Below are 14,593 nucleotides of genomic sequence, written 5' to 3'. Positions count from 1 at the left end.
AAATCGCTGGTAAATGTAAAATTTCCCTTCCCACATAATCAAGGAAAACTCTTTACTTATGGGTAGCTTTCCAAGTAGGCTTTACTGATATTAGGCTCTACAGATATTCATTTATACATTAGTGAAGCTAATATAATTAAGAATAATTTGGATGAGCATAATAAGAATAATTTTGAGTATGGTTTATATGTAGGGATGAACAACATACATTTATTTGAAAACTGTTTAATTGAAGAGATATTAAGCAAACACACCTTATCACTAAATTAAGCAATTAAGAATTACATCTTAATTTAACAAAATATATAATGTACTGTTTGCTTTTTTATAGTTTAAAACTTCCCCTTAAGTGTTAATGTTGTAGTGGTGGGTAACCATTCCATGTTTATACTGTCATTGTTGTGTCATCTGTGTGCTGATTGGTTCCCACCGTTCGTCATCTCCCTTGTGCACAGAGAAATCTGTAAATGCAGTAAATGTAACCCACCGTGGATTGGAAATGTGTGCCATTTTGTGACATGGCCTGTGTTGCTGTCCTTCTAAATTCTCAGAATTAGTTGTTTCTACTGGCATGTTGTTCTAATAAGCTGGTAGTGGTGTTTATTTTGAACCTGAGACTCTGCCTGGTGATTCTGTATAACAATACTGGACAATATGGTGAAATGTTATTTGTATAGAGAAAAATAGTGGAAAAAATATCTTCATTGTAGATTACGAGTGTTTGCAATTCACAGGGACATTGTGGTACATTAGACCTTAGCCTGTGACTGACTGTCGTCATTAAAGACCACATGCAGCAAACAGCTATTTTTGCACAACAAGTCACACAGTGCACCACAGGGAAGGGGGTGCCAACTGGAGAATGGGCACTTCTCCACTGACGTCACCCGAACAGCTCACAGGAGCCTGACAAATCGCAGGTTGCCTGGGAGCAATGAGACGAGGAAACCCCGGCTGACCTACCCACCTCTATGGTCTGCAGACCAAAGCCAGTTTCTTCCATTCTGTGCTTCTGTGGAATCATTCTGTTGCCCCTGACTTGATTTGGAAATCACACAGCTGCAGTCTTGTTTTGATGGTTTTCAAGGTCTATTCTGTGTCTGGTGTTTGTCAAAGAGTGCCAAGAGATAAACACCAAGGCTAATTTAATGATTTCAGAAAAGAATTTACAAATGAGGAAACATGACAACATTTGCTGAAAGACTACTTCTGACAAATACACAAAATAGCATTTCATTATCATTATAAATGTTGCATTAAAAACTATGTGTTTTAGTATATTAAAGGCAGTTTATTATGTGAAAAATAAGCTATTCGCTTAAACATCAAATGGACATACTCAATAGATTTATTTGTAATTTATGAGTATCGTGTAATTATCATGTAATTTTTACAATTTGTAATTCTTCCCTTATTTATTTATTTATGAGCACATATACTACTATCCAGGTAGGATAGATATAGGTCAAAAGCATGGATGACAAAGGATGTTTCAGTAGAGTCTCTGTATAAGGAGAATTTAAAAATAAAGAATGATTCTACTCTCAGATATATTTGTGGCCAAAATATCTGCCTGACTATAACATGGGGAGTGTATGTGAAGCATCCAGCTGCTGAACAGAAATGCATGAGAGTGAGGAGAACAAACTAACTTTATCATTTTTCCTTATTATCGTATTGGATTTCTTTGCTGTACAGACCAATTGCCAAAGAATGCTAATGAGTGTGAATACAGAGAGTTTATGTATGCCAGCTCAAGCTGTTATTGACATTTACATGCATAAAGTGACTTAGCTAAGTTAGCTAATTAATTCAACAGTAATCAAAGATAATTTCACATTTTTACAAAGGTTTACGCATAGTCCAACTTATTGATAAATGTTTTCATAGTTATGTTTCATATGACATGTTTCTATTTTATTTTAATGAAACCCACACAAAAGAGCATAGCAAATAGACCTAGCTGTTGACTTTTGAGCAGTAACTACACATGATATTTACAGTATCACTTTTTTTATTACTGGTATAGCTATATTGTTTTATATAATGTGATGAGTTTTACATAAAGCTAACACATAGCATTAAACTTCTCCAGTCACTAAAACATTACATTTTAGTTTATGTTCTCCTTCTGCAATTTGACGTCAAGAAGACATCAAGAAAAAACTGAGATTCATCTTAGCTAAATATGGTAAACAGCCTGAGATAATTAAGATAGTGGTGATTTTTTTGTTCTGTTTTTGCAACGAGAACAAGCTAGGACAGAGGGTCTGAATGTGCACACTTTATAGGGAAGGAATTTAGGGGTCATTTCAGACCCAGGGAAAGTAAACACTGCCATCTGCTCTGGTCTCTCCTGCTGGGGGGGGGTGGGGAGCTGAAGGAACAGCAACGGGTGGAGACAGGGAGGGTAACTACAACCACCACTCTGTTTTCACTGATACTGGTCAAAGCTGACAATAGTGTTTTTTCCCCGAGTCAAAACTCATTACACACGGTGTGAAATTGCAAAAAGGCTAATTCAAAATTAGAAATCAATTTTGGTAGAAAAATAAAAGCTGTATTCAGAGAGCTCCTGTATCATGTACCTTCTGAGTCCACACCTGTTTATCTTCCTGAATGAACTGCCCTGAACTGCCCTGGGATAGCTGAATGCCAGCAATGAACTGCTTCGCCTTACCATGTTGTACATTTTCACCAGACCTATATAGATTTATTAATGTTCTGCATTTTAGGATTGACATCAATTCTTGATTTCATGATTTTATGCTAACTATGGTTTCATCTTGAATTTATTTGTATTTTGAAGCTTGTGAATTCATCTGGTATTTCACTGGGTCCTCTTATGATTCCAGAATAAAAGTCCACCTTCTGATGAATATGTATAGATAACACAACATGGTCACCTTAATTTACATTCTTATGCTTTTTTATCTAAAATACTGACAGACATATAAGTTTAACTGAAACTCATTTCATGTAACATTGATTGGCAATGGTTTGTCTGTCCATCATCTAATTGCTACAAGTTTATCATATAGTTTAATCAAAACTAATATATATATTTGATAGGGGATTCACTGCTTCTATATGAATTTTTCTAATATCAGTGTTTTGGAAATATTAGTGTTTTTAGAAATTGGGTGAATTTTTTGCTGAATTTCTAAATGCACAGTTTACACTGATACACTCATCAGAGCGTCTCCATGATTCTTGGCATCTTTGTGATCAGACATTTGCAGAAGCAGCTTGTTTTGACAGTTTTGTTTCTCTGATCCCCTGAAAAGCTCTGGTTGGTAGTAACACCAACTGGCATTGATAGGAAGGGGGTGGGTCAGATTCATGGCCTACAGGACTCAATTCAGAATGTTCATATCAAATATTGCTTTTTGACATTGCTCTGAGTGAGCCAATTTTTCCAACACATTTACACAGGGTGGTTAATCTTTGACAGGTAAACATCACTACAAAATATAGAGTTTGTGAAACTGAAATCAATGAAGCTATGATTCGCAATAAATCTTGCTTTATTTGTGCTGTGCCAATCCATAGCACTGTGCTACTGAATCGTATCAGCACAATTAAAACCCAGCACCTGAACCACAGCCTTAGTTCTGGCTTCGTCTGCACACTTATCTTAAGAATCGCAACTACAACAGCCAACTGCCTGGTTTTTCCAATGAATGCTTCTACAACACAGCGGAAATAAAAAGACACACTCTTTATAGGAAACACAACATTTTATTAATAATTATAATAAAAAGCTGAGAAATTCCAAAGCATTATTATATCTCATTCTCTTGGAAAAGAGAAAAGCACCAATGCCAAGACAGTAAAATTTTTCCATACCTCAGGGTATTTTAAAAAGTAGGTTTGCCCATTATTGCACCTCAAACCTCTTGTCTTAAATAAAAAGTTTAATTTCAGTCCCCATTAAAGATTTTTCCTAACAGGAATGCAGCACTGGATGCTTGGCTTGCATTTGAAAATTACGGTTAAAACCAGGGGCTTTGTGTGGGCAGGGAGGAAGGAATGTGGGATTACTAGAACAAAGAGGGACAGCTGCAATCTCATTTAGATATGTAAGGAACACATCTCCAGCAACAGGCATAACAGTAGATATCAGAAAGTGATAAGGAGGAACCTGAGGGACAACATTGTGAAGGGCAGGGGAAGGCATAGGAGGGCTTTCCCAAAGCATATTTATTTTACAAAAATAAATGATAAACATTAAAATTTTTGTCTAAAAACTGCAGTATTTGTTTGGAGTGTATGTGAGAACATAAAGAAGTCTTATGGACAAATCCAGTAATAAATAATTGTCGGACAATCTAGAGCACCTTGCAACTGACATTTGCGGTGACACCAACTGGGTACCTGTAAGGCAGTGGAGCCTCGATTCAGGCTCAAAGCACCATTTTCAACCTGCATGCTCCTTGCAGTCATGTAGGGTTAAAGGAAAAAACCTGACACCTGCACAGCTGAAGATGGAAGAGTAAACTGGTGTCACAGTGAATGTACATGCATTGAGTTTTTAAAAACTTCAAGTTGAGTGAATAGTATATCTTTTTGATAATGACTTCCTTGACCCCAGGGCTTCCTGAGCAACATTATGATTTCGGCAAGACTGATACTCTACCTTAAAATCTTTAGTGATCAATACTGAATTTTGACTAGATATGAATGTACACTTCATTCATTTGAATCACAGATAAAAAGCCCATCACTTATAAGCAGACTTGCCAGAATTTTATCTTCAAATGTCTTCCCCCAGTTTTGATGTTTACAATCTGCACTAATTTTCAGCCAATATTTTCAATATTTGCAATGTCCCAATGACAAAGGAATCCATAATTCCTCAATCATTTTACATGTATTAAATTATAGGAGTCAGTAACAGTCAGTTACATCATGTCTAAATTTAATTTCCATTCCACCAACCATGAGAGAGGGTCTGAGATCAGAAAGATAGGCAGACTTATTTCAATTTCATTTTCATTAATGAACTGAATTTGTTCCTTGAGGAAATCCCACAATGAGAGCAGGAGAGACCCGTTTGTGTGGGTCAGCCCAGTAACGCCCCAACCAGGAAACTATATACTATTTCACAATATTCAGAACACATTTTTTTACTCTTACTTTTGACAATTTTTATCCTCAGTCTGTTGGGAGTTTTGTGAAATCATAGTTAATCTGAATTCTCCATAACAAATGAAATCATGGCAAGCCCACTTATAATGCTTATTATCTCTGACACAATCAATTTAAAACAATATACAATATTCGTCTAACAAGAGTCAACTGCGTACAATGACCAACACCAGACTACTGTGAGCCTTAGAAGGAAGGAGTACATTGTGCAACTGGAAATGAAATGATGGATGTTCAATCCATCCCATTTCACACATTTTCAACCAATGCGTTTACAATTGACATGATTTTTTTGCAAGGCAAAAGCAGCAAATCCTTGTCTTTTACCCTCAAAGGGGTATCTGCAAAATTGGGTACTCCAGGTTGACACTATGCCTTAACCTGCCTAAGGAAATGACACTTCCTTAAGCTACCTTTAACCGCAGGGAAAAATGTACCAGATACAACAGAAATTGTGAAGAGCTGCCGAACAGTTACTGTACATAATGAAGGTCTCAACCCTATATCTCCCTTCTCTCCGACACACAAACTACAACCCAAGACTATGAATTAGGTACAAGGGAACACCAGAATAAAAGAAAAAAGGAAATAAAATAAAAGCAAACTTGTGTTTAAGTTTATTAAAAGTTTTCCTCTCCTTCAGCACAAAGGGAGAGGACATGTATTAATCCATAGCTGCATTTTCCTTGTTTAAAGTGTAGGAGAGCACCTTACTGTTTAAGGATATTAAAATTGATCTGGATCTTTAGTCATCATTATACAAACATTGTCAATAACAACTGCAATGATATCAAACACCAAGAATAAATCATAATTGTAACAACTTCAACAATAACAACAATAATTAGAAAAAGACCTCTCAGTGCTGGTAACAAGGACTAGCTTTTCTGGTTGTGTCCTATATCAACAAATTGTCCACACTTCACTTAAAACAGAAAGAATCATTACACATTCCTGGTTACAAAGCATTGTTGCCCTCTGAACAGCGTTGTGACTATAAAGCTTAGGTGAGCCATATTTTTTTTCCTTGAGGACATAGTTGCAAATTAAACACACGTATAAACACAACATAAATCACACTTGTTGTTTCCTGTTAGCGACTGTACACTGACACCTCCCCAGCGGAAACTTAGCTGCTACAGTTCACGTGATGAATACTTGTACTACTACCAGTAACAACTAAATCCTAAAAATCACAACAGATGTCGTATGCTCAAGCTGTGGAACAGGTGAGTATGTGCGGGGTGTTGACGACACAGCCCTGGGACAGGCAGTCAGTGTAAAGGTCTCTGTGAGCTGGGATTTGGTATATGATGCACCAATGTTTTCCTTATATTCTTTTTTTTGTTGAAAGAGCACCATTTTCACAACAGAAGGCATCATTTAGAATGTTCGCACAGACCCAGAGGTTTTTCTTTATTTTTTTTTAAATAAAAAAGCTAAATCAAAAAAGCCTGATACAGTCCGGAGTAATTAAACCCTATATATTCTACATGCCACACAACTCTTAAGCATCTGCATCTGTGTTGAGAGCCATATACAAACTTCTCAACCAATAGGCAGTCAGGGGGGACAGCAGGGTGTGCATACTGCCATCCATCCAGGAAGTCCCATGCTGTGCACCGTCTGCACAGAATGGTCAAGGCCCGCGATACACGCATCGCTGGATCCCTCTGTGCACCTCAACTCTGCCCCCCCATGAGTGCAGCTCATCCTGTCTGACAACTTATCTCGGCTGTGTGGGTCAGGATGTCTCTATGTTCAGCACCAAAGGAAATGCACCATATCCTCTTCACTTAGAACAATCCGCCCACCTCTGTGTTTACCAGCTGAGCACTCAACCCTGGCCCAAAGACCCTCACCGGTTTACCTACACATAAATATGCAACAACACTGTATGCATGTACGACTTGTCCTGAACATCCTGATGCAAGTTTTCAGAGAGCAGAAAGGCGCTTTCATTTTGTGTTGTACACAAACACCGCACACGCGAGAGCACACCTAGTGAAAACTTCATTTGTCTCGATAACTCTGTGCCAGGCTCTGCGGATGGCTTCATTGAAACGTGCAGTGTCTATTTGTATACTAGGCCTTTGATAGAAAAAACAAAAAAAAAAGTTCATTAGCACAATACATTTTAAATAGCACAAACAAAGGAATGCCAGGACATGGCATAAAAACGTCCCTGTGTACAAGAAGCACCAAGAATCTATCATTGTTGTTGATGTTCTTAATGGTTTATAAATAACATTAGGCACAGTCTGGAGTTTTACAGATTGTAGCACCAAGTGTTTTTTTTTTTTCTTTTTTCTTCAGACTGTGCATCACTTACACTAAGACCTATTGCGCTCTACACTGTTACGCTAATGTTTCGGGAGAAATTAAATAACCCCAATACAATTACATCACCATGGAAAAAATGACAGGATAAATAGAATCATCTAAATTATAAACAATTATACAGTCTAAGGAGAGTTACTCCAATTCACAGTACAATACTTCTCTACAAAAACTGATTACAAAATAAAGTTCAAGATGAATGAAAAATCCCCAGTAGTTTTGTTGTCATTCATGCATTTCCCAGTGTGAGAGTGTTTGTGTGAGAGTGTGTGTGTGTGTGTGTGTGTGTGTGTGTATGTTGATTGGACTGGCTGCAGAACTACGTCAAGAGGATCTGGTAACAAACTAATACAGATGCCACCACATCTGAAGGCCAAATTGCGAGTTCACCAGAAAATGTTTCCTAAACACAAATTTACATTAATTACAGAAGGTTACTTGAATTCACTGTACACATCACTGCATCCAACATTTGCAAATATATGTTTTTTCACGATTTTAGCCTTACTCATTTTCAAACACACACGGTCATTTTAGCTTCATTCTTCATTAACAACTTATATGTTTTTAGTGTATATACAGTAATATACAGTCCTCTCCATTACACCATGGTCCCCTAATCTGTAATACAGGCAGAGGTAAAGTGGTAAAAAAGAAAAAAAAAAAAAGGGTTTTTGAAATGAAACTTAAAATGACTTGCATTCTCAATGAAAAGGTCTTGTTTCCACACAGAAAGCACTTAAACAATGCTGCAATCATCAAAATCACTGACTAAAGCTGGCTGCCATCAATAAAGGTATAAAGGTATGAACTGTGACTGAAAGTACAGTTACAGTTGCTGATAAGATAATCACCCTGAAAGGGCCCTGGATGGGGCTCCTAGTCCTGACCACTGGCTACATCGTTTTAACCTTCTGCAGCCAGCCTAACCATGCCTGAACATGTCTGTGTGTATGAATGCTTTAACACAGTCCAGCCAGCAGCACAGCACCGGAATGGATAAGACCACACCCTTTAACAGCAAGTCAAATACAGGATTCACAAAATGTTTATTATGATCACTATGGAATTTTTATAGCATAAGCTCTCTCCATGATTGACTTTAAAAACAACTTAAGCCCCCCTCCCCCCCACTAAAACAAACTGCTGACCACACAGAGTCCACACCAGTGGTATGTTGTCAGCAACTACACAGGTATGTTATCCAGTGTCACATTCAGCACACAGAGCTTCATCATGCCACAGAAATCCTGCAGCTGCACCTCCTTTTAAAAAGAAAAAAAAAATTTAATTGTTCTTTTATCAATGCATATTTTCATACTCCTGACAAGTAAAACAATTTATCAACGTGAGGGATCATAGATCATTATTATGTGTATGAATCCCCGTACGCTATACCAGAGAGAACTGTGACAGAATACCACTGGGCCGGATGGGCTGCTGTTACGAGGGCCTCCTGATGTGGACGAAGCAGCACGCTCATTCTCGGTAACAAACACGCCGCTGAGTTATTTACACAGAGCCACAATTGAACGAAGAAGCAGCTAACTGTGACAGTTTTGGCTGTAGGGAACAGGAACAGCAGAGTGCTTTCTCCAGTAAATTTCCTGCCCCTCCCCCACCACCAACACCACCTGGGGGGGGGGACAAAGAATTCACACAAAGCGCACGCCCACAATGAGAACCTGGTCTTTGCCTATAATTAGCACAAGAGCTCTGCAGTTACTGTCGTGTGTCTGCATGTGTCTCGGCCCTGAGCGAGTCCAGCCAGGCTAACCTCCTGTGTCCTGGAGGGGTTTACAGGGGTGTAGTCCTCATTAGGAGGAAGCGAGCATCTCCGATTCCTACTGCGAGATCCAGCACCAGCAGCCCTGTGAGAACCTGACCAACCTCACCTGCTCTACGGCGCTCACGGCAGCCACTTACAAGGGGCAAGATACGCAAAGGTTAACAGTCAGCTAAGAAAGCATCCACCTTTTTCCATCCAGTGGAATTTTTTGGTTCATATTTGGTTCAATGTTAAAAAAAATTGACTCTGATGAAATCATCATTAATAAAATGCCAGCTCCAGGAAGAGCTGAATAGCCCAGCTACAATGGTCACAGGTGCCACTCATTTCAGTTCAGAGCAAATGAATCTTCACCAACGCCCCAACAAGCATTTAACAGACTGATCCATTACCTCACCCTTATGCAGCAACATGGTTACATACAACAATTATTATTCATGCCCGGCTCGGGCATGGCCTAACAGAGACACTTATAATTACACAGCTGACACTGACGGGATGTACGTATGTGTTACTTACTTAAAATCAAATAAACTCAGTGTCATGACAACTCTGACTTATTTGGTACCTCTGTGAGGATTCTACAAAAAAACATTGAATGTATACATTTATTTCTCATTTCTCTCTGTGACAAATTATTTTTTTCTCTAAAATAAGCACCAAATATAACTTACAATCAAAAACACTTTCTTTACATACAGTAATGACTCTGGGCTGGACAGAGTTCTATAGGTTTAAAATAAACATCCACTGATGCACACGTTGATATCTAGTTTACTGTAAGCTTAAACAAAGTGGACTTGGAAACGGCAACATTGTATTTACACCTGCAGACCAACAAGTAGTAATGACCAGGTATGTCTGATCCTACAACATTCCAAACGTCAGGAAAAATGTTACTTTACAGAAAATTCATTGGTTTGATCTGCCTTTTCCTTCTAGGTGATTCCAGTCATTCTGTCCACTGTCTGCAACTACCCCACTTCCCTTACTGAGCATGAGACTGCGCCACAACTATGACCAAATTCTAGATTTAGATCCCTAAACATGACCACCTCCAACACACAGCTGGGCAGCCAGCACCCAGCTCAGGCCGGACTGTTGTGAGTGTGTGCCTGGATGAGTGCTAGTGGCTGTGACAGTGAGTGTGTGCTGTCGCACATGTGTTCAGTTCTTATACCCATGCCAATCACAGAGGCGGCTCAGAAGACATGTGAGCACCAGTCAGTGAGGAGAGTCCCTTGGTCCACACCTGTCCATTGCATAGGTTTCATTGGGTTGAGGTAGATTTCTTCAGTTACCTGTCGGAGAGACATAACAACATAACAGGATGTCAGCATGCAGGTCAAAATTTGCCTGAGGAGAGAGGACATCCTGACAGTTGCTGCTTGATCAAGAAGAGAAAACCGTGCACACAGGGGGCAAAATGTAGAGTCACAAGATATGAGTGTGTCACATGAGCTTGCAGTCCGGCAGTTCACCCGAGTCACTTGAACCTGAACTTCAAACACAAATGCTAGAAGAAAACCGTTCAACCCAACAACCCAATGCAAACTTGGAACCCATCAAGACCAAAGCGACACACCAACTCACCTTTTCTTTTTTTGACTGAATAGCAGCCTGGGGAATACAGGGCAGCCAGCCCCCTGTATCCTTCCCCACCAGTCTCTCCCCCCCTTATCCCTCTGCTTCCGCTAACCCCCCCTCCCCCCCATCCCCGATGCCCCGCGTCCTATCTGGGCCGGGGGCCTGGAGTATGTGAAGCTGTATAAGGTGGCTGCATGCCCAGAGCCCGCCACATGCTCCCTCCCCCTCCCCCACTGCTACTGTGAGGGGGTGGGGGGGGCATGGAGCGGGGGGCCAGGAGGGGGGGGTGATGCACTGTGAAGGAGGAGCGGGACGAGGAGGAAGAGGAGGAGGAGGGGAGGGAGGCAGAAGCAGCAGCAGCAGCAGCAGCAGACACCAAAGCAGCAGAGGAGGAGGAGGAGGAGGAGGAGGGGGAAGAGGACGAGGAGGACAGAGAGATAGAGCAGGCCGTTCTCTGGTGCTGTAGGGGAGTCGGGGGTAGCCGGGGGGGTACGAAGACCTCCACCCGAGACGGGGGGCGTTCGGGCAGGGCGGCGGAGGATGAGGAGGAAGCGTTGAGCAGGGGAGGGGGCGGGGGCAGGGAGAGCCCCGGGGAAGGCGTGGAGTGCAGAACTGTGTGAGTGCGGCTGTGCTGGGCCTGGGAGAGAGGGAGGGCGGAGGACACTGTGGGCAGAAACGTGGACCCTGCCTGGGAGGTACTGTGTTGATGCTGCGGCTGGGAGGAGGAGAGACTGAGCAGAGAGCTGAGGCCACCAGAGGCTGGCAGGGCAGCCCCAAACTGATGTGAGGAGACTGAAGGCACCACGTGGTGAAAAATACCTGTGGATAAACAGCAGGGAAAGAGACGGGGGGGAGGAGGAGGAGGAGGAGAGAGAGAGAGAACGAGGGGCTCAGCCAGGTTGTGCACAGCAGCAAGCAGGTCATCCAGACGGGCACACAGAAAGCGAGCAGACATTCCTCCCAGAGTTCCAAGCCTCTGTTTGCGGATTTCGAACATGCCAAACTCAAAATAAACTCAGCTGGAATGAGGTCTTGGATTTCACAGCAAAATGTCTGCATTGTAAACAAAATTATCGATAAATGACACCCAAAGAAAAGGACGATTAAGAGATGGATGTGTGGGTCAGAGGTAACCGGTCAGAGAAAGTAATGGACTTTGCAACCTACAGCTTTTGCTTTGTGACCCAACGCATAGAGCTCAAACTTAGCAGTCATGCTGGGTTTCACTTTAGACACGGTTACCCGCAAATGAATGGGTATACAGTACGTTTACACAGTTCATTACGACCATACACCCGTTAGATATGCAAGTGGAGCCAAATACAGGGCCAAATTCGATGTGAAATATGTGTGTGGGGCCGTGTAGAGGAAGTCTGTTTCCATCCCTGTGGTAATGATGGGGAGATGATCATAAAACCCAAGCACCGTTCCACCACAGGACTGAGTGAGCGTGCAATGGGCCATTTTCTCTGGGTGTGCAGCTAAGCTGGTGAGCTGCCAGTCAATGGCAAAGCAAGCAGCGAGGGCAGCCAGGCAGGCAGCAGCACTGGGCTCTCACTTACCTCCGTCCAGCTGTCTGTCCCTCCCAGAGACGCCCCCCCCCCCCCCCCCCCAATTCACACTCTGTTGAGTGTGTATGAGCCTCAACCTACTTAATACCCGACGGCTGCATGACAAGGCCCACTAAAGGCGCGGGCGCTGGACACAATGACAGTATGAGAAGGGCTCACCTCCCGCAGCACCCCCTGCCAGACCAGTACTGGAGAAGGTCCCCAGGGAAGTGTGTCCGTTCACAAGTCGCGGGGCCGCTGAGGCGGCTGGGGCAGGCGTCTGAGCCCCAAATAGTGACTGAAGGACCGAGGCCCCCCCAAGAGGGAACTGCGTCCCCAGGTACTGTCCGACAGCGGCCCCCGAGACCGCGGATGCAGCTGCGGCGTTGCCTACTTTCCCGGCCAGGATGCCTCCGGTGGCAGCGGCGGAGATGAAGAGGTTGTGGCTGCCCAGCGCGGCGCCTGCCTTCAGCTCCCACTCCCGGGGCCTCTGCTTCTGCTGCCTGTCGGGACCCCCCGCTTCCTGGCTCAGGAAGGGGTTGTGGTTGAGGAAGGGGGGCGCGCCGGGGTGGGCGGCGCCGCACGCGGAGTCGGCGCCCCCTCCGTCCCCCCTCCTCTGCTGCTGCTGCTGTTGCTTAAGGTCGGAGTCTGAGTCCGCTCCGCTCCCACCGCCCCGGGCCCCGCCCACCCCAAACGGGGACCCCCCCTGCCTCAGATCAGGCAGCGGCTGTTTGGGGTCCGAGATTGGGGAGAAGGTGGACTTCCATTTGCTGGAGGCAGTTGAGGAGGAGGAAGACGATGAAGAGGAGACTTCACCCATGCTGCTGACACTGCTTCCCGACTTCCGTCCCAGTGAGCTCCCACCTGAGAGAGAACACAAAGATACAGTCATTAATAAGCAATCTGCATCATCTGTGACATTTGAGAAGAATTACACATATAGTAGTACATCTACAAAATGTTCTATACATGGGAGGAGACACAAACCACATATATTTGCGTGTTAATGGAGCTTGAATAACCAGTGAACGATGGCTCTCTCACCCCTTTCGTTTTCTCCTGATTTCACTGGACCATCTCTGCTCTCCAGGGAGATAGTTGCAATCTTCCTCTCAATTCTAAAACACAAAACATCTGCTCAACAAACCGACACTGGGAAAAAAAACATAACAACCAACTGCCAATTCCAACAGGTAAGTGCAGCCAGAGTGGAGAGACAAAATATCACAACGGATGCTGCTTACACGTGTGAGGCCTTTCTACGCCTGTGCAATTTTGTCCGCAAAATTTGCAGCCTCCTAGCGTTCTGGTGTTTTACAGTGAACCTGTACCGTGAGCTGGAGCTGTCTGCGGGGTATCCCGCGTCCTCGTCGTCGGAGCTCGGGGGGGAGGAGTAGCGCCCGGTGCCGTTGAGCTCCACCGGCCGCTCCCTCTTCAGCACGGGCGGCTGGTCCAGGTCAGGCCCACAGGGGCTGTGTCCTGACTGCTCAGGGGAGGAGATGGCCGCGATCTCCAGGGGCTGGTTAATGTTGTTCACCTGCCAGGGCCGACACAGCAGTCAGTTACACGCTGCCTTTGTGCTTTATGAACATCCGTCTGAACTGCGAGACGTGAGCTGCTCACCATGGAGTTGATGTTGAGGGGGGAGCCGGAGGGGTGAGAGCCGCTACCCAGGCCAGGGAAGGACCTCCGCTTGGGGGAGCTGCTGGCCGGAAGGCCTCCTGTGGAGCCCCGCTTCCTCCGGCCACGCTTGCGGCCCTCCTGTGAGGCGTGCGCGTGCTGAGAGCTGGGCGAGTGGTGGTGGTTGCTGTGGTGGTGCTGCCCTTGCTTGGAGGGGTGCTGACGAGAGCCTACGCCCACCGAGGAAGAGGAGGACGAAGAGGAGGAGGAGGAAGAGAAGAAGATGCGGCGCTTGGCCTCGCTGTCCAGGGGCTCGGAGTCGGACTCCGCCTGTCTGCCGAGCGCCGCCTCGGGGAGGATGCGGGGAGGGCCGTCTGCATACTGCAGCACCCCCCCGGTCCCGAGAGGAGGACTGTGCCCGGGGGCCCGGCCCTGCGGCCCCAGCGGGGGGGTGGCGTGAGGGGGCGGGGAGGACGAGGCAGAGTCTTGGTCGAGCGAGAGGGACCCGGAGTGAGAGCCGCCGTTCACCATCACTGAACCAGAGGAGAACCCTGAG

At 44.3% G+C, this 14,593-nt stretch overlaps 1 protein-coding gene across 2 annotated transcripts in view; it reads right to left on the bottom strand.

Moving 5' to 3' along the window:
• Positions 1 to 3,881: 3,881 nt before the first annotated feature.
• The window catches only part of dot1l (DOT1-like histone H3K79 methyltransferase), a 28,265-nt gene continuing 17,553 nt past the window's right edge, over positions 3,882 to 14,593 (bottom strand). Inside the window, exons 24-28 of one of the 2 annotated variants that reach the window (XM_036517132.1) lie at positions 14,041 to 14,588; positions 13,749 to 13,954; positions 13,462 to 13,535; positions 12,598 to 13,281; positions 3,882 to 10,581 (exon numbers count right to left, since the gene is read on the bottom strand). In XM_036517132.1, coding sequence (XP_036373025.1) covers positions 10,574 to 10,581; positions 12,598 to 13,281; positions 13,462 to 13,535; positions 13,749 to 13,954; positions 14,041 to 14,588 — 1,520 coding nt within the window. In that variant the 3' untranslated portion in view covers positions 3,882 to 10,573. Of the gene's footprint in view, positions 10,582 to 11,012; positions 11,687 to 12,597; positions 13,282 to 13,461; positions 13,536 to 13,748; positions 13,955 to 14,040; positions 14,589 to 14,593 lie in introns of those variants that run through there. The other variant, XM_036517124.1, reaches the window with a different exon arrangement.

This window comes from Megalops cyprinoides, chromosome 2 (genome assembly GCF_013368585.1).
Source record: "Megalops cyprinoides isolate fMegCyp1 chromosome 2, fMegCyp1.pri, whole genome shotgun sequence".
Lineage (NCBI taxonomy): Eukaryota > Metazoa > Chordata > Actinopteri > Elopiformes > Megalopidae > Megalops > Megalops cyprinoides.
This window is presented reverse-complemented; position numbering and strand designations above follow the sequence as displayed.